The sequence below is a fragment of the Oncorhynchus mykiss genome, chromosome 13, assembly GCF_057628025.1.
Source record: "Oncorhynchus mykiss isolate SJ-2025 chromosome 13, ASM5762802v1, whole genome shotgun sequence".
Lineage (NCBI taxonomy): Eukaryota > Metazoa > Chordata > Actinopteri > Salmoniformes > Salmonidae > Oncorhynchus > Oncorhynchus mykiss.
In genome coordinates, this window is record NC_143034.1 from 54,868,066 (window position 1) to 54,888,861 (window position 20,796).

Genomic DNA, 20,796 nt, shown 5'->3' on the forward strand with positions numbered 1-20,796 from the left:
AGCATCATGGTTTGGGCCTGCTTTTCTTCAGCAGGGACAGGGAAGATGGTTAAAATTGATGGGAAGATGGATGGAGCCAAATACAGGACCATTCTGGAAGAAAACCTGATGGAGTCTGCAAAAGACCTGAGACTGGGACGGAGATTTGTCTTCCAACAAGACAATGATCCAAAACATAAAGCAAAATCTACAATGGAATGGTTCAAAAATAAACATATCCAGGTGTTAGAATGGCCAAGTCAAAGTCCAGACCTGAATCCAATCGAGAATCTGTGGAAAGAACTGAAAACTGCTGTTCACAAATGCTCTCCATCCAACCTCACTGAGCTCGAGCTGTTTTGCAAGGAGGAATGGGAAAAAAATTCAGTCTCTCGATGCGCAAAACTGATAGAGACATACCCCAAGCGACTTACAGCTGTAATCGCAGCAAAAGGTGGCGCTACAAAGTATTAACTTAAGGGGGCTGAATAATTTTGCACGCCCAATTTTTCAGTTTTTGATTTGTTAAAAAAGTTTGAAATATCCAATAAATGTCGTTCCACTTCATGATTGTGTCCCACTTGTTGTTGATTCTTCACAAAAAATACAGTTTTATATCTTTATGTTTGAAGCCTGAAATGTGGCAAAAGGTCGCAAAGTTCAAGGGGGTCAGATACTTTCGCAAGGCACTGTAGGCCTTGAAATACATCCACAGGTACACCTCCAACTGACTCAAATGATGTCAATTAGCCTATCAGAAGCTTGTAAAGCCATTAAATCATTTTCTGGAATTTTCCAAGCTGTTTTAAGGCACAGTCAACTTAGTGTATGTAAACTTCTGACCCACTTGAATTGTGATACAGTGAATTATAAGTGAAATAATCTGTCTGTAAACAATTGTTGGAAAAATGACTTGTGTCATGCACAAAGTAGATGTCCTAACCGACTTGCCAAAACTATAATTTGTTAACAAGAAATTTGTGGAGTGGTTGAAAAACAAGTTTTAATGATTCCAACCTAAGTGTATGTAAACTTCTGACTTCAACTCTCTCGCTCTCGCTCTCTCTCACTCGGCCCTGATCTGTGCTATCCCAAGTGCCCCTCCTATTCCACCTGAGGTAAATGTTTATTGGCATTGAATTAAGTGAGGTCTTTTTCCACTCTGTGCACAGCAAGGGGCAACAGTAGCATGGAGAATAAACCCTGACTTACCTGAACCTTGGTGTTGGTCTTGATTTAATACAAGTTAAGGCATGATCTTTGTCTCCCTGTTTCTCTGTCTGTTCTTCCCTCTTTTAGAAGGCATCTGGATGACTCTTACTGCCCTCTTAAGTGCACACATGAAAAGAGGATTACATTTTCTGTATTACCTTATTGGATACTCATGTCTCCAACATAGTGCTATGCCTTCTCCGCTGCTGTCCTCTCTCCCAGTGGAGTCTATGAGAGGTGTGAGTTACAGACGTCTGTCAGTTTGACATTCTGAGTTTCTTGTTTTAATGGAGCTGATTTTCCATTGATTTTATACAGGTCTTTGGGGGAACAAAGGTGATCTCAATAGGTTTCCTATAACCATAAAGGACCATGAAATTATCGGTAGAGTTGAAAATGTGATGGAAACACATTGAACATTAGATTTTTATTTGGTACATGGAAAACTTAAACAAAAAAGTACATTTTCTGTGCACAACGTCAATGTCAAAAACTATATGGCATGCCGTGGGATTAGCAGTTAATTACAACGATGAAAGCCGAGAACAAGCAGGTTTTCTCCCTGACAACATGTTGTATTAATAGTAGATGACTGATACAAAAGGGGAGTCAAGGTTACTGTGCTGCTGTCTACACTGACCATGATGTTCATTGAGCTCTTAGGGAGATGGACACAATTAGATTTTCTAAACAACATTTACTTTTAAATCAACCTCTCTTTGTATAGCATGGGTATTACCCTGATATTGATATCCCATTCAGAGTATAAAATGACCTATCTGGTATGGTAATTAGATTAAATACTAAATTGAATCCCATTATTTAAGTGTAGGTTTACTCTATGCAACTAACTAGCAAGTGGCCTGTTAGGTTGAAGAGAATTAGGTTTAATAAAGAAGCAGCTAACAGCTCCATCAAGCACATTTGTAATTTATTGCTTTAGACATTGTGAACATCCTACATCAACTGGGATAAGCAGCATTCCACTGGGCACAAACTGACTGAATCAACGTTCTTACCACGTCAACTACCAACGGGACATTCAAAACTGTAATATCTTATGCTTCACGGATACACTGTACCGGCAGGATAGAACAGCGACGTCTGGTAAGACCAGGGGCGGCGGACTATGTATTTTTGTAAATAACAGCTGGTGCACAATATCTAAGGAAGTCTCGAGCTATTGCTTGCCTGAGATAGAGTATCTCATGATAAACTGTAGACCACACTACCTACCTAGAGAGTTTCTGTATTTTTCGTAGATGTTAACATACCACCACAATCAGAGGCTGGCACTAAGACAGCATTGAATGAGCTGTATTCCGCCATAAGCAAACAAGAAAACGCTCACCCAGAGGCGGCGCTTCTAGTGGCCGGTGACTTTAATGCAGGGAAACTTAAATCTGTTTTACCAAATTTCTATCAGCATGTTAAATGTGCAACTAGAGGAAAAAAAACTCTGGACCACCTTTACTCCACACACAGAAACGCATACAAAGCTCTTCCTCGCCCTCCATTTGGCAAATCTGACCATAACTCTATCCTCCTGATTCCTGCTTCCAAGCTAAAATTCAACCAGGAAGCACCAGTGACTAGATAAATAGAAAATGGTCATATGAAGCAGATGCTAACCGACAGGACTGTTTTGCAGACTGGAATATGTTCCTGGATTCCTCCAATGGCATTGAGGACTACACCACATCAGTCAGTGGCTTCATCAATAAGTGCATCGATGACATCATCCCCACAGTGACTGTACGTACATACCTCAACCAGAAGCCATGGATTACAAGCAGCATCCGCACTGAGCTAAAGGATAGAGCTGCCGCTTTCAAGGAGCAGGACTCTAACCCGGAAGCTTATAAGAAATCCCGCTATGCCCTCAGACGAACCATTAAACAGGCAAAGAATCAATACAGGACTAAGATCGAACTGTACTACACCGGCTCTGAAGCTCGTCGGATGTGGCAAGGCTTGCAAACCATTAGACACCTGCCTCTGCAACTGGATTCTGGACTTCCTAACGGGCCGCCCCCAGGTGGCAAGGGCATGTAGCAACACATCAGCCACACTGATCCTCAACACGGGGGTCCCTCAGGGTTGCATGCTCAGTCCCCTCCTGTACTCCCTGTTCACTCACGACTGCAGGACCAGGCACGACTTCAACACCATCATTAAGTTTGCCGTTGACACAACAGTGGTAGGCCTGATCACCGACAACAACAAGGCAGCCTATAGGGAGGAGGTCAGAGACCTGGCCGTGTGGTGCCAGAACAACAACCTCTCCCTCAACGTTATCAAGACAAAGGAGATGATTGTGGACTACAGGAAAAAGAGGACCGAGCACGCTCCCATTCTCATCGATGGGGCTGCAGTGGAGCAGGTTGAGAGCTTCAAGTTCATTGGTGCCCACATCACCAACCAACTAACATGGTCCAAGCACACCAAGACAGTCGTGAAGAGGGCACAACAAAACCTATTCCCCCTCAGGAGACTGAAAAGATTTGGCATGGGTCTTCAGATCCTCAAAAGGTTCTACAGCTGTACCATCGAGAGCATCCTGACTGGTTGCATGACTATCTGGTATGGCAACTGCTCGGCCTCTGACCGCAAGGCACTACAGAGGGTAGTGCGAACATTCCAGTACATCACTGGGGCCAAGCCTCCTGCCATCCAGGACCTCTATACCAGGCGGTGTCAGAGGAAGGCCCTAAAAATTGTCAACGACTTCAGCCACACTAGTCATAGACTGTTCTCTCTGCTACTACACGGCATGCGGTGCCAGAGTGCCAAGTCTAGGTCCAAGAGGCTTCTAAACAGCTTCTACCCCCAAGCCATAAGACTCCTGAACACCTCATCAAATGGCTACCCAGACTATTTTCATTGCCCCCCCTTTTACACCGCTGCTACTCTCTGTTGTCATCTATGCATAGTCACTTTAATAACTCTACCTACCTACATGTACATATTACCTCAACTAACCGGTGCCCCCGCACATTGACTCTGTACCGGTACCCTCCTGTGTATAGTCTCGCTATTGTTATTTTATTGCTACTCTTGAATTACTTGTTACTTTTATTTCCTATCCGTATCTTTTTAAACTACGTTGTTGGTTAGGGGCTTGTAAGTAAGCATTTCACTGTAAGGTTTACACCTGTTGTATTCGGCGCATGTGACTAATACAATTTGATTTGATTATTTCAACTTAATTTGTCGGTGGGGTGTAACGTGGAATCTATGTGGAAAATACGTTGGATTAATTTTTTTAAATCAACGTAAACTGCTTTGAGGGTGAAATTTCAACCACAGGATTATGTTATCATGGTAACCAAATTTAAACAAACATACCATGTATATAAAAAAAAATGAATTTGTACCTGGGCAGGTAGGCTGGGCAGCTCCTCCTGCTGGAGAATGAATGTATCTACAGCTGCCTTTTGGTCTACCATCCAAGGTTATACCCAAGCCCAGCTATGATATGTTTCACAGACTATTATCAATGAGCTACCGTGAGAATGATTATTAAGAGATCTCTACTTAAAAACTAAATAGATTCACTATTGTTGCTATTGAAGTTATTCCACAGGGAAGGTTTAACAGAGAAAATGAAACGTGACCATACTTAATTAATCATCAAGGATGCTATTTACGCCTATATTGCATTTGCAAAGTCATCAAAAACAATTGTTTGAATTCAACCCAGAATTCAACTAAAAATAGACAATACAATAAGCCTAGGGTTTCAAGCTTTGGTTGATTTCAAATGTAATGATAGTGAAATTTAATTGTGTCTTAATGTCAATGCAACCAAATATCAACATTTGAAGGAGATGTATCTTCTGCTTGGATAGTTCCATCTCTGCCACTGGCTTTAATTCCAGTTTGTCTACAAATAAAAAATATATATTTTCAACCAAAAGTCAGAGTTAAAGAATATGATTAAATCAAATTAATCTTGACATAAAATGCATTTAATGTTTCATTTAATTGGATTTAGTCCTATTCTATAACTTTGATTGTTGGTTGAAATGCAGACGTGAAAACAACATATCAATGATTATTTTGTAGACAAAGTGGAATTAAATAACTTTAGAAATACAATGAAATGCATATTAACTAGTTGACAAGTTAAAACCTTGGGGGTCTAAGCTGACATATGGAATTGTTCTGTACTACAGCCAATAGAAACACATTGAATAAATGGCAAAGACTTGGCAAAGACAGTCAAAAAATAAATCATAAAGAATAAGGTTTTGAAATGTCTGTCCTACTTGTATATCTAGGTGATATAAGGAAGCTCAGGAAATATATATATTTTTTACACATTTTTAACCCCTTTTTTGTGGTAGGCACAAAACTACCTCCTTACTTGCATTAATGTTTTTAACCGCTACTGGTTACCTACAGATGAGTCCTGTGACACTTGTGGATGTCATAGAGCAAAACCGAGAACACCATCATGTTCGTGGGAATCTCCCTTTTCCACAGTGGGGGTCACATTAGTTTGTAGCCCAAATGGTTCGGACGCTACAAACAGAAGTTGGCACATCGACGGTATCGACTTTGTAGAGAAAAACAAAGACCACCATCGTGAGAGTCTCATCTTTCCATATTAGCTTGTATGCCGGACCGTTCGGATGCTACAGACGTTTTCGCGAGAAGACCAATTTTTTGAATGTTTCATGGTCAAACACCGCTGTATCTTGGCCACCTTCCACCGCATAAGACCGCCATAGGCAGACGCAGCCCATGCAATGAATCTCTACCTTAAATTTGACGTATTTTGATGGGGATTTTTTTATTATGTTACTTAGATGGACGCACTGGTGCGTCAATAAACTCTAGGGGGTTAACAAATGATATGTTGGATTCATGTCTCCAACTCAACCAAAAATAAAAAAGTGACAAGAATGGGATTAAGCCAGTGGCTCACTCTCCAAGCAGTAGATACATCTACTGTAAATGTTGATATTTGGGTGAATTGTCAACCAAATAAAATATTACTTTCGTATTACAGCAAATAGCCTAAAGTTAAGGCTATTTTAGAAACTAATTTAACATTCACCCTTAAAATTAGTAACACATCCATGGCCACATTTTGAATTTACTGTAACTGTTCATTTCTTATGTAATCACAGAAAGCGTGCATGTTCAAGATAGGTCATTGCAGGTATGTGGAGATCTTCACAGTTGCTGTAATAATCTGTGAAGAATCTCAACCGGCATTGATCACTTGTACCATGTACTTTTAATGTAATCTCAACTGCAATCCAGGGCCTGGTTTCCCGATAGCGATGGAATTTAGTCTTACGAGTGTTTTGACTATGCATATTTCTTACAATGGCCGAAGATGTACACTGAAAAAAATATGGGGTTGAGGTCAGGGCTCTGTGCAGGCCAGTCAAGTTCTTCCACAACAATCTTGACAAACCATTTGTATGGACCACGCTTTGTGCGCAGGGGCATTGTCATGCTGAAACAGGAAAGGGCCATCCCTGAACCGTTGCCACAAAGTTGGAAGCACAAAATCGTCTAGAATATCATTGTATCCTGTTGAGTTGTGATTTCCCTTCACTGGAACAAAGGGGCCTAGCCCGAACCATTAACAGCCCCAGACCATTATTTCTCCTCCACCAAACTTGGCATTTGGCACTATGCATTGGGGCAGGTAGCGTTCCCAGATTTGTTTGTCTGATTGCCAGATGGTGAAATGTGATTCATCACTCCAGAGAACCCATTTCCACTGCTCCAGAGTCCAATGGCAGTGAGCTTTACACCACTCCAGCTCATGCTTGGCTTTGCGCATGGTGAGCTTAGGCTTGTGTGCGGCTGCTCGGTCATTGAAGCTCCTGACGCATAGTTCTTGTGCTGATGTTGCTTCCAGAGGCATTTTGGAACTCTTTAGTGAGTGTTGCATCCAAGGAGGGGTGATTTTTTTATACGAGCTACATGCTTCAGCGGTCCCATTCTGTGCGCTTGTGTGTCCTACCACTTCGTGACTGAGCCGTTGTTGCTCCTAGACTTTTCCACTTCACAATAACAGCACTTAAAGCTGACCGGGGCAGCTCTAGCAGGGCAGAAATTTTATGAATTGACTTGTTGGAAAGATGGCACGTTGAAAGTCACTGAGCTCTTCAGTAATGTTACATGGAGTGGAACAGGGAAACCCAAAAGCAGACTCAGACGAGGAGACTGGGATGAAGTAACCAAGGTATTTATTGAAACACGGGGAAGATGGAGTGCAGGCCAGGGGAAGCTCAGGCGGGTTGCAGGAAACCAGGTGCGGCGGCTGAGGCTGGAGCGAGAGGGGTTGGGATAAGCAGGTCCGGAGGGGAGGAGGGGTTGGGATAAGCAGGGTGAGCAGGTCCAGAGGGGAATCCAAGGGAGCAGTAGAGTGGGGAATCCAAGACAGAGTAGCAGGATGAGGAGACAGGAACCAGAGTCAGAGCGGGCAGAACTGTAGCGCAGAGGAAAAACCAGGTCAGGCAAGGAAACCAGGCACAACAGGATCTAACTACAAACATCCGAGCAGCGATTAAGATCTAGCAGTGTGGAAGTGGCAGGACTGAGTATTTGTAGAGGTCTTGATTATGGAACAGGTTGCAGCTGGTGGGGATCTGCTCTGATTCCAGCACACCTATCTCCGCACACACAATCACACACACACACAGAGGGAGAGGGAGAGAGAGGGCACTGGGGGAGTGGTGGCAGGTCAAGGAGACACAGGATGAGCAATAGAGGGTGTGGCAGGAGCAGATGTAACAAGTAAGGCCATTGTACTGCCAATGTTAGGGTATGGAGATTGCATGGCTGTGTACTTCATTTTATGCACCTGTCAGCAACATGTGTGGCTGAAATAGCTGAATCCACTCATTTGAAGGGGTGTACTTATGTATGCAACTCTACTTGCTCGCTAGCCTAACTTCCTTTCATGGGCAGCGATACGCCATGCCTGCTTGTTAACACTAGCAATCTACATCTAGCTTCATAATGAACTTCCATCCTCTCAGGCCAGGGGCACAAGGTTTACATTTAAGGTTAGATCAGAATCGCCGTTCTAATCATTGGTCAGTACGGAGAATTAAATAAAACCACAAGTCCATATCTCCATCGATGGCTAATTTAGGAAAGGGACGATTTTAGCCAGCAAGCTAGCTAGCCACCAGAGGAAAACAACACAACCATATGTTTTTTTTCTGTCAATAATGAAGTTTGGATTGGGCAAATCCATACTGGCTTCCCTTGACACGCCAGCACCACACACAGCTGAGCTCACTCAGTTTAGCTCAATGCTGATTGGTTATTATTTTATTTGTTTTTTATCAAGGGATGACAAATGCTCGCTGGCTTCCCTTGCATTCAATGCTACTGGCGGCAACAATGTCATACCCTTTTTGACCAGACAGCATCAGATAGATACCCTACACATACTGAGACAGAGGGGTGCTGTTTTGTTCGTTTGGATGCTTTCTCCAGTGAAATATGTACAGCCTCTTGCGAATTGAAGGAAATTTATGAATTATATATAGACAAAATATGTTTTTTTGTTGTTGTAAATGTTTGGGAGAAGCCTGGCTTTCCTTGGCATCCATGAATACACGTCCCTGGGTCTATGTAGCCTACAGTAAGTAGGCTGTTTTTATTTTAATGCAGTCATCTCGGCTTTCATTTTAAGCTGATTTTTATCCTTCCCTTGTTTGTAACAATTGCAAAGACATTGGCAACTTTATACTTGTAGTCAACTTCGTTGTGAAGTTATTAGTGGTCACAGAGCTTCAGATAAACATTGTGGTTTATATGTTTAGCGGAGATCTTCTGTGTATAAAGTGACAAGGTAGGGAAAAACGCGTCTAACGACAGACTTAGCTCCTCTATGAGTGGTCTGAGGCCGTTGGTAAATAAATAGAGTTTTCAATTGAAACTTTAGTAACGATGGTATTGGGACGATGCTCCTACGAAAGGTTCTAACTATGAACTTAGCCTTAAGATGCTTTTGGGAAACTGGGCCCAGGTCATTTGGTTCTGCTATTAGATAAATAAACAAAATATCTGACATTGTATTCCCATTTGAACTTTGCTGTGGTTTAAGATGGTTGGAAGCATAGTGATAACACATTGGAAATTCAACTAACTTTTGTCTGTCTTTTTTTAGTGGGTGAAAATAGTTTGTAATCTCATTTATCAACGTCTCAACCAAATAGGACCCAATTAATTATCCACGTTGAAATGACGTAGTGTGCTCAGTGGGATGTTACTACACTGAAACATATTGTCTTCATTGAGCCACTGCAGACAGAGTGCTGTCTGTCCAGTTGCGTGTGGCCATATCGACCATTGTGTACATGATGAATCAGCCCATAGAGGTGATGGAGGCGATAGAGCCCCTGAGAACAAAGGCCTCCCTCTGACTGTCAGCATAAGTCATCATGCCACTGGCAGCACATCACTGTGTTGGCTGTCTATCAGTGTCATTAGCCTGTATGAGTAACTTCACCTAATAAGCAATCAACCCCAGAATGAATTACAGTAGATCAATGTGTTGACTCTTCATTTCATCTCATAATTTCTACTTATTTTCCCACTTTAATGGAAGTACGTCACAACCATTCGCTGTGATGGTCTTTCTATAGCCTAATTGTTATTGGTGAAATTGTATATTTGGTGTTGACTATTTGTTGTCAGGAGATGTAATTTTCATCATATGCCCTCACCAGCTAGGTTAGTCATCATTATGAAGCCATTAGGACATCAGAGGTATTTTTCTTCCAATCTGTCTGTCAGTTGAATTAGCTTCAGCCTATCCCAGGGTGTTTATACCATATGCAAATGTCTGACTGCCACTTCTGTTGTCATCGCACCTAGAACATCATAGTTCCTTGTCACGCTCTGTTACTCTCAACTCTCCCACTGAGGAGATTTAATTGTCTGAGACATCAAGTCAGGGGGTGTAATTTGACTTTAAAAGTATAGAATCGCCAGGAAATGGAAAACCCTGAGGATGGCACTTGAGAACCAGAGTGATGATTTGCCGGCCCATTTCAGAAGTGCTTCAGCAGTTTTGTCATTTCAATCAATTGGTTTTTAGTGTAGGTCACAAAGAAAGTTAAGTTGAATAGCTTTTGAGACAAGTGGAAATATGTAAGTGTTTGGAAAATGATTATTGAATGATGTCTCATACCATACCAGACATTTATCTGAGAATTATTCACAGCGGATGGGTGAAATGAACTACACTCCAGTCAAACAACAAATCTTGTATAAAAGATCCAGCCTTTCTCAATAAGAAATTCTACTCATAATAAGGCTGAGTCTGTTGAGGTTTGGTTCCCTCTTGTGTCACAGTGGTTAGTCACAACTTTTGTTTCCCTATAGGATCGGATGCCCTGCAACTCTCCAATCTTGCTCCCCTCTTCTCCCAGATGTCTGACAGAAGAGCTGTGGGGGAAAATGCTGGATGGAGGCCAGATAATGTGTATCTAGGCCACCACTAAACTGTGTTTTATTCCATTCTGATCAGAGCTACAGTCTGTATGTAGGCCACTCACCACTAAACTGTGTTTATTTCCATTCTGATCAGAGCTACAGTCTGTATGTAGGCCACTCACCACTAAACTGTGTTTTATTCCATTCTGATCAGAGCTACAGTCTGTATGTAGGCCACTCACCACTAAACTGTGTTTTATTCCATTCTGATCAGAGCTACAGTCTGTATGTAGGCCACTCACCACTAAACTGTGTTTTATTCCATTCTGATCAGAGCTACAGTCTGTATGTAGGCCACTCACCACTAAACTGTGTTTTATTCCATTCTGATCAGAGCTACAGTCTGTCTGTAGGCCACTCACCACTAAACTGTGTTTTATTCCATTCTGATCAGAGCTAGAAAGTCTCAGTGAAAGAGAGCTATTGATTTTTCATCTTTGTTAATGACAGTGAAACTAAGGAGTTTGATGATACATGATCGGGGAGTGTGAAACAACACAAACATAGGGGTATCTTTTCTAGTTAACACAGTCACAGCTCAACATAAAGTCATCACTTTTAAGGGTTCTATTGCCCTTCCAGAGGGGCTTTGAACTCGCATGAAAAGCAGACTGAGATAAAACTAGCGACAGCAGCAGATAGAACAAAGAGAGTAGCTAGGGCTCTATTGTTTCTACTATATGGTTTGTGCTGAGCGCTGTGACTGAGCACACCAGGTCCTGAAGGTTGTGCAGTACTAACATGTTATGCCTTAAAGCCAATTTTGATGCATGCACACATGCACACACACACCACACACACACACACACACACACACACACACACAGCATCTCGTCCTGACATATCTTGCTACAAATGTGTGTCTGCTCTGCAATGAGTTTCCTTCCTGTCCAAACAACTAATGTGAAGGTCATCAAAAAGAAAGGAGGACCAAGGCACTGCTCATGGAATGAATTAAAATGCCTATATTTGTATGGGCATGTTCAATGAAAACAAAGATGAAAAACTCTGACATGTTTTGGCTGCCTGGCCTTCGTCAGGGAGTTCAAAAATATGATAATGCAATATCCTCTTTTGAACAGCTTTTTCCAATAAACCCTGATTTGAAGAGGGAGTGGTTACAGAATTCATGGGACAACACCTAGTAAGCAATACTATACACATTAAAAAGTGAAGTACTGTAGTACTGTAGATATGTTATCAAAATGCAAATCACAGCTAGAAGCATCACAACCTCTAGAAAAGTAGTTCTAACCTTGAATTTGACTGGGCAGAGTGGTAAGAATAGGAGAGACATCTATTTTATAGTACACTAGATCACAGCAGACATGGACCACCGCAATCTAAACATAGCCGAGGGAAATAGAGCAATATGTCCACTAGATGACAGCAAAGGGACCTCCTACGACCCTACAGGAAAGGTGAGAAATCCATATCTTCATTTAAACCAGGGTACTTAATGGCCTGTAGTTGTAAATCCAAAGACTTTCCCTTTGGTTTAGCTGTTTAAGACGGTCCCATTTTCTAATTGAGGCCGGAACATGATCAATACCTGTAGCTTGTAAGGAGGCAGGGTTGCCAGTGTGTAGGGACTTGTAGTGCCTTGCCATGGGGTAGTCTTCATTGCCTACCCGTATGGCGCACTTGTGTTCCGCTAGGTGGTTTTGAAGGCGTCTCTTTGTTCATCCAATGTAGAATACCTTGTGATGGACATTCAAATCTGTAGATGACACGAGTAGTATTGCAGTTAATGAAATGCTTGACTTGATACTCTGTTTTAGAAGCTGTGTCATCAAAATTATTTTTCTGATGCATTATTTCTGCGATGTTTGCAGTTGTTGCGTTTAAAAGAGCTGCCGGGTTTGTGGTCTAGACAAGTCTTTTGAGAGTTACCAGGAAGACTAATTTGTCATTTAGTGTAGGACATCTCTTAAAGCTTATGACTGGTGGCTCCTGGAAGACTTTGCATAGTAGCGTATCGCTTTGGATGATTCCCCAATTATTTTTTATATTTCTTTTAATGTTCTCTGCTTCAGTGCTGTATTTTGTACCAAAGTACACTTTCTCTGATGTATCACGAGGCACTCCCCTTCGCAACAAGTTCTCTCTATCAAGTCGTCCGGCCATTAAACCTGGATCTTTCAGGACCTGAGCGCTGTAGCCCTGGTTCAAGAAGCAATTCTCCAATTCAGCTGTAGTCTTTTTCCTGATTCTGCGGACTCTTTGGAATTGGCCATATGGAATGTTCTCTTTTAGCCTTTTGGGATGGTAGCTGTCTCCGCTCAGAATGTTATTTCCATCGGTAGGCTTCCTTAAGATTGATGTGTGCAAACAAACGTTGTCATTTTTACTGATGTCAAGGTCGAGAAAATTAATGTTATCCTTCTGTCTACCTATTGTGTACCTTAGCAGCTTCTGTCTACCCAAACCTACTATTGTGTACCTTAGCAGCGCTTCCTCCTTGTTTCTACAAAATAATGTGAAGGGTTGAACTTGTCATCTTAAATGTATGTGAGCTGACTGTCAATGCCTTTGAAGCCAGAGCTTGGGTATAATGCCAATCTCCACACCATGACCGTACCAGGCCTGCCAGTTGTGTCAGTCTGATTCGGGGCTCATAGGGCTGCATGAAAATGGTTGCCATAGCAGCAGGGATGTAGATTGCTCTCTGTCATAGTAGGGATGGCCCTGGGTGACCTCAAGAATGGCCGCCTCCTCTCTGTCTTTCTGTCTCTTCTCTGTGATTTATTGCCTTAACCCAATGACATACTCCTCTCCCTCTCCTCTCTGACTAGTCCTGCAGGTGCAGGAGCACAAGTGGTCAGGCTGGTCACAGACATGTTGATTTTCATGGGTGTCTGAATGAAATCTAGGGATTGTGACAATCGGTTTCATCTATCTCTCCTCCAGTTTTCAGGTCTCATATCATTAGTTATCATATTATATATAAAACATTTTCACTAGGTTACAAAACGCCAGAGGGAGGATAGGTGATACATTGTGGAAAGGTGAGATCATTCAACTTTGTGAGTAACTTCTGCCCATTGTTACCTAGCTATATATTAGAATAGTAGAGTAGATTATTAGCAATTGGATTCATAGAATGGGCCAAAGCAGGCTAGTCTAACAGGTGCAAACTCTTCACTGATGCAAACTCGTCAGGTCCTAGTCCTACCAGTCACACTGCAGCTGTCATAAGACACTTTCTTTGAGTGTCCTCACATTCAGACCATTGAGTGCTGCTGTTGATACACTCACCAAAAAAAGAAATGTCCTCTCACTGCTGCGTTAATTACAATGAAGATCTGTGAAGTTATTTGGATATATATATATTTTACGAATTATCTTTGGAAGACAGGGTCCTGAAAAAGGGACGTTTCTTTTTTTGCTGAGTTTATGTCTGCTCAGCTGCTGACGGCAAAGGGAACTGGCCATGGTGCTGAAAGTAAAAAAGTAGGCCAAGGCGTCAACGGATGTGAAAAAATCTGGTATGTAAATTTAAAGTAAATTATACTGTCCAAAGACTAAACATGTATTTTGTTATTGAATAGCTTGTGTGCCTTTAAATGAAAACTGTAAGAACTAGGCTATCTATGATGTTGGCTTTCTATTCTAGAGACTAATTTACTGCTATTTTGATTTAGGCTTCTGTGCAGGGCTGACTGGGACATTTTTATGAAAACAGGAGTCATTTGTCCTGCAATACTGAAACTTTTGATTGTATGTATCACTCGTTAGATGGCGCTGCACTGAAGACAGTTCTAGGCTACTTGCACAATCTGAAAATACACCGCCAGAAAGCGACACATTGTGTGCTCACTGGTGAGCAATGGACTTTTACGCTCGATAACTCTGCTACCCTTTTCCCAACTTGAAACACATACACGTTTACCATGTTAACATGGAGAGGAGTGAACAATATTACTTGTGTTTTTCCAACAGAACGACTAGGACTCCGGAGTCAGGGTTAATTTACGGACTAATTTAAACTCAGCGGAAGCAAACTATTGTATGCAGCTGGTTAAGCGGAGTGTATTCCTGCCGAACTTTACTAAACCAAGCACGTGCAGTATTGGTTATCCGATTCCGAAGTCGATGTATCGATATTTTTAAAGCTCTATTAATTCACAATGACTATATTTATGTTTGCGCTTAGGACACTTTGTGAAATATACACAATGTTTGGGGCTCTTTGCGTTTTCTCCTTCTCCGGAAAATGAGTGCTGTGAACACAGACTATTCAACTATGGTGAGAAGATGTCTTTTGACGTTCAAACCATTCAGGTAAGCATTTACATGTAGGCTACTGTTCTAGTGGTCTCGATGTACAGGCAGTGTTCTCTCTCTGTGTAGCCTAAGTCTGAAATTGAGTTGGAAAAAAAATGTGTTACCCTTATGAAAATGAGAACGTCATGAGTAGACTACAACAAACTCACAGTGGTCAGGTTGCCTTGACAGGAGTACACACCTGTGATGTCATAGAGGTGTGAAAATGGATCTGTCATGTCAGAAACATGTTATGACAACCTCATAAAAGCAAGGAGTAGGCTAATGGCATAACAGGTCAAGGTGCATTGCAGATAGTGCACAACAAGACTGAATATGAACTACATATTTCTACAGTAGTTTGCCTGTATTTTCCCCTGTACACAGAATGACATGCATGTACCTACAGTAGGCCTATGTACTTGACACTTGAATCAATTTAGATCAGTGCATTGTTTCAGAGCTCTTGGGCATACTCTGATCACTATGGTAAACCTGAACTCTGCCAGCACTCTAAAGGCAGTTAGGCTTGTGTCTACTGTGAATGAATTCATGTGTGTAGAATGTTGTTCATTGACATGCAGGCACACAAAGGAACAGATCAGCTGACAGTAGGTGATATCAACTAGTTATGTGTATTTCTGAATACACTGGTTTTAGCTTTCATGAGCACAAAACTCAGCTCTTCACCATTAGCCCAAATATTGGACAGTGATGAAGTGTGACATCGCTCTTAGGCAGTAAGAGTATAATATTTCCTCTGAATTAAATGAAGCTCTCTTTTTAAGGGCTACCCTTAGGATGAGAAGAAAGAAAGCATATCATAACCCGTGTTAAATGAGCAGCAAGTGATGTGAGCTGTGGTGTGTAATATGTAAATCTAGCTCTCCTCTGGAGGAATGGACCGGAATGGTTTCAAATATTTCAACATTTGCATGAGCATTTCTCAGTGGATCACTTTTTTTCACGCAAGGATGTCATCTACAGTTTGAAAGGCATCTGTTATGAGCATTCATTTCCACCCACCGTTCTGAACGTTTGAAAATGTCTACAGGGATTGTGGTTGCAGTCACACATATGCAACTGTGATCCTTAATGTTATACTTTTTCAGTTGACTTTTCATACATTGTGTAGTACACAAGACCCATGTACTGTATGTAATATGCCATTATCCTTTGTCCACAACCAGATCCCCAGCATTGACGTAGGTAGATTAGTTAAGTATGATGATTGATTGATAATTGATCCATCTCTAGTCTTGACAATTGGATTCTCTGCACTCTGTTAAATGGCAGGAAATGCAGTGATGGGATCAAAACACTAAGTGAAACCTAAGTGGACTCAAAACAAACGAAGTAAAATAATTTGTTTTCATGATGCCGTCAGCTCCCATTTGCCGAGCTATACGAGGTGCACCTGACTACCCCCATGAAAAGAATTGCAACGCATTAGACAAATGGCCATCGAATTCAAACTTGTCATCTTTAAGTTTCTTTGTTATTTTGCATCATCTTCTTGTGCCCCATTCCTTTTGTACTGTACAGCTCTTTTGCTTTCATTCTGACAGTTGACCCCCCCCCCTCTTCTCTTCTCCCCTGCCTTAACTCCCTCGTTTTTCTCTTATTGTTCCCCCTGAGTTCTAACCCTGAGTCTTGCTCTCTGTCTCCTGGCCGCCCTGGTCCCTGTCCCTGCAGGATCTTTGTGGCGGGGATCGGCTTCTTCAGCCTGTGCTTCCTAATGACCTCCCTGGGGGGGCAGTTCTCGGCCAAGCGACCCGGAGACACTCCCTTCACCATGCGGGCCGAAGGTAAGCTCCAGAAAACAGACATTACAGCGTCTCTCTCGGTAAAGCCTGGCAGCCTCTGACTACATACGTTCTCTGCACACAATAAACACGGATGAACACGCTCAGTGCAGCAGAAGCCCTTGATTGCAGGCAGCCGGCTGACAGACCTCATCAGTCTGCTGCTCACCAGGTGGGGGTTAGGGGGGCTGGGGAGATGATGTGGGTCTTGTTACCCTCCCCTCACCTCCCTGTAGTCTTGCTAAGATGTCACCCCCTCCAGGTCTTTAGTATTCACCCTAGTCAGTGTTCCGTGCTCTGGGAAAGCAGGCTCTTAAATTTCGGAGCAGGTTATCTGTGTTTGTGCTATGTGCCCCTGCATTTATATCACAGTGCACAGATCATTTAGAAGAGTCAATGTTAGCTTGGGTACTGTTGCCTCTCAGCTTTATTACAGCCTGACACTCTGCCCTATGAGGATGAGACAGTGTCAATGTGGGCATTATCAGGTGACATAACCACCCAACAGAACAATAGAAAGTCAAGAGAACTCAGAATTATTCCTGTGCCTTGTTGTTTTACAGATGATTTGCTTTATGGTTTGTTCAGCAGTGATGCATGCTTGCAGACTAAAATGCTGCTGCAGTGCAGTGATAATACACAGTACAGTAGGAATCTCTAGTGACAGCTTATTTGTCTGTGTGAAAGCCTGATCTAAAGCAGAATCCCTCTCTGTCCTCCAAACTGTGGATAAAATCCATAAGTGATGGATAATCTTCATATAATGTAATCTGCCGTGCTGCACGCCAAACCCAGCAGAGAGAGAGAGAGAGAGAGAGAGAGAGGGACGTGGGCACGCAGGCAGGCAGAGGAAGGCTGAAACGCAGCCTGATAAATTAACCACTCACAGGCTGCAGTCTGGGGAAGGCATTTGGCCCTCAGCTCATTAAACACTGCCTGCTACCCAACCAGGGAAAGCCTTGCTAAGTAAACTCTGAGCTTCTGTGTGTGTGTGTGTGTATTGAATGGGAAGGATGGAGGTCAGTGTTCATTGGAGCAGCACCAGGATAGTAGACACCAAGTCAGCTACTTCTGGCCCCAGGGGTGACACAGAGAGCCTGTTGACTGTGCGATCTGCTTTAGTGATGAGGATCTTTTAGTGCACCCGCGCACACACACAATTTGTGTTTTGCAAGAGGGAGGAAAAAGGCTAGGGGCCAAGTAAATGGGGGATATTTTTACGTATTAGTCCAACTGAGCATAGAAATATATCCCAGATTGACTGTGACGGTAATCATTTAGTAGAGCTCATGAACGGACCCGTAGTTGATAGAGGAGGAGTTTAGATGTAGATGGACAGGAGAGGAAGTATAGAAATTAGGAAACCCAACAGACTGGTTTCTAACGTAGGGAAGAGAAGTTTGCTTGATGAAAGGCGTTCCCCAGTGAACAGTTCACTCTCCCTCAGCAGTTTGTTTTTATAATGGAACACACTTGCAATGCAACCACAGGATAAAGCCTAAATAAAACTGTGTTAGGACAGTCTACTGTCTACTGTTTTCTGTTCATTATAGACAATACAGTCATTAGAGGCAGCCTGAGCCTATCATAACATGTTGTCCATAATGTTCTTTCAGAGAAGTCTAAATTAAATTTGAGTAGATACGGTATACTATTATACAATAAATGATGCTGCTGTAGGCTAGTGGGAGGACTACAAATCAATGAATCGTTTGTAGATTCTGCCCAGATCCTGTCTGTATAGTATCCAACTATGCAAGCTTTGATGCTATTTACATTGGATGATCTGTTTGTCTAGGGCTTTATGGGCTTGTTGTGTGGACAGGGAGAGAATTAGCAGGCATACAGGCTCTGTTGTAGGATTCTCCCTGGTCGGATTAGTGACCACACTGGGGATATACACAAAGTTATACAGAATTGATACCCAACAATGAAATAGAAAAGATTCCTAAGGTTTCATACAGACAGTTTGAATTTGCATTTCAGTTACCTCCACTTATTGATATGTATCAATTCAGACTTGTCTGAGTCAACATCAATACCACTCAATATATTTTAGCCTATTCTCAGTGTCTGCTGTTGCTCTATTCTTATTGATAGTACAATATTGTACTATTTGCTTTTTCTGTTCCGTTGCTTCACCTGGCTACACCCAGTAGGCCACTGAAATAATGTCTGTATAAACGTTTACCCCATTATTGGTGCAGGTTAACATTTTTGGGGGTGAGTCTTGTCCGTGATGCAGAACTGATTGATATCCACTAGATGTGCCAGCTGCAAAGTCAACATGAGCTATATTGTAAAAATAAATGAAAACAACATTTAGGTTGGTGTTAGGCATTAGGCTTAGCAGTGTGGTTGGGGTTGTATGACTTTGTGGCTGGGCCAGCTAGTGACCACTGAGCAGAGCTGCCTCCAGCACATGAGTCATCCCAATAAATGCTCTCCTGCATTATGCAGGTGGTCTTTCATGGAATGTGAAACTAATGATGTGGTGGGGGACTATTTCCTGGAAAGGACGAAGGCATGAAATTGGGAAACGCTTGATCCTCTCTATCTTAAAGGCTGCAGAGGTGTTCCAGGGGCTTCTAATAATGTCTTTGAAGCCCTCCCTCACGGATACCCCTTTTTCCATAGGGGCTATTAACGTGGCCCTGCCTGGTTGTTGGGTAGATGGAGAAAGGGTAAAGTTAATGAGCTCCAAGATTCCCTTGGCAGGCTGATGCTGTTTAAATGGTTGATATACAGTAGTTTGGATGTAAACATATTTTGTCTGTCCCCCCTGTACTGCTGAGAGATGAGAGGCAGAAGTTCCATTGTGCTGTTCTACAGACTCAATCTGAGTAGCTATTCTATCAGACTAGCAATACACACTCAATCAGAGCTAGGTTACAGTACTGTAGCATCCTTTAAGGAACCACCCATTATGAAGCTTCTGTGTGTCTATTCACTCAGTCACTGTAACAGTGTGTTTGTGTACTAGGCCTAAGGTGTTCTCTCAGCAAAATGCCACTGATGGATGTTGGTACACATCTAATTAACAGGAGGAGTCTGGCGCTAATATGGGGCCATGGGAGTAGACTGGCTCACACACGTATTAGGCCCGGAGGCCAAGTGAGGGGTAATAACTCATGAACTCTCACCCCATATGTTGTTTTCCCCTACATCTTGTAACCCATAGTAGGTCATGTATTGCGTCAGAAAACATAGTGGTTGGGCAGGAGCCACTAAGGTGAGGATGAAACAGAGAGAGCTGATGAACTATTTTGCAGGATGTACACGAGTGAAAATGACATCTAATTTGACCTCCATTCAATGTCATGGCTATCTTGTCACAATGTGTTCACTTGTTCATTGAAATGCTAATAATGCAGTTAAATCCATCCTCGTGTTAAGACTTTCACTGCAGCTGTGTTCAGTGACGCGTTCATGACAACGATAGACCATGTATTGTGCCGCTCAGCAGTCGTCACTACCTAAAGTAGAGCAATTAACTGAATTCTCAAAGTGAAGACTTGGCTTTTTACTGTACAGGTCTCTAAAAAAACATAGATTGCCTCGGTGAAAGAAAAATGGCACGCTTGAAACAGAGGGCGGTCTTCTCAGAAGTGGTTTTGAAAAAAAGGGAAGAATTGGCCTTTGTTACAGCATGCATGTGTAGTCCCCACGGACAGAGAGACACTGCAGGAGGTCCAGCAGGCTGTACTGAGGTGAGCTGCTGTGACTAAAGAAGACATGAGCTTCCATCAGGGTGGCCAGACAAAGAGACAGATTGGATTTTGTTGGATTTTGATAAGCTCACGACAGCCATGTTGTACAGATCTTTCTCACTCTATTTTCCATGATAGGTAGTGACATTTTGCTGAAGGAAAATACCATGTTTCTACTGGTAGGGAGGCTGTACAAATGTTTTGATACTTAGCAGATCTGATGGCATCCACCAAGAAGGCATGGGGTTCTGCAGAGGAGAGAGGAGAGAAACCTCAAAGATTTCTCATCTTGAGCAGCTGAAAAGATTCTTCAGTCATCTTAATTCTGTGTTGATTGATCA

The 20,796-nt window shown here is 42.4% G+C and overlaps 1 protein-coding gene across 1 annotated transcript in view; it reads left to right on the top strand.

Moving 5' to 3' along the window:
- The first annotated feature begins 14,844 nt into the window (after positions 1-14,844).
- Positions 14,845-20,796, top strand: part of LOC110486558 (alpha-1,6-mannosylglycoprotein 6-beta-N-acetylglucosaminyltransferase B) — a 69,064-nt gene continuing 63,112 nt past the window's right edge. Inside the window, exons 1-2 of the mRNA XM_036941277.2 lie at positions 14,845-14,958; positions 16,636-16,748. Coding sequence (XP_036797172.2) covers positions 14,891-14,958; positions 16,636-16,748 — 181 coding nt within the window. The 5' untranslated portion in view covers positions 14,845-14,890. The remainder of the gene's footprint in view (positions 14,959-16,635; positions 16,749-20,796) is intronic.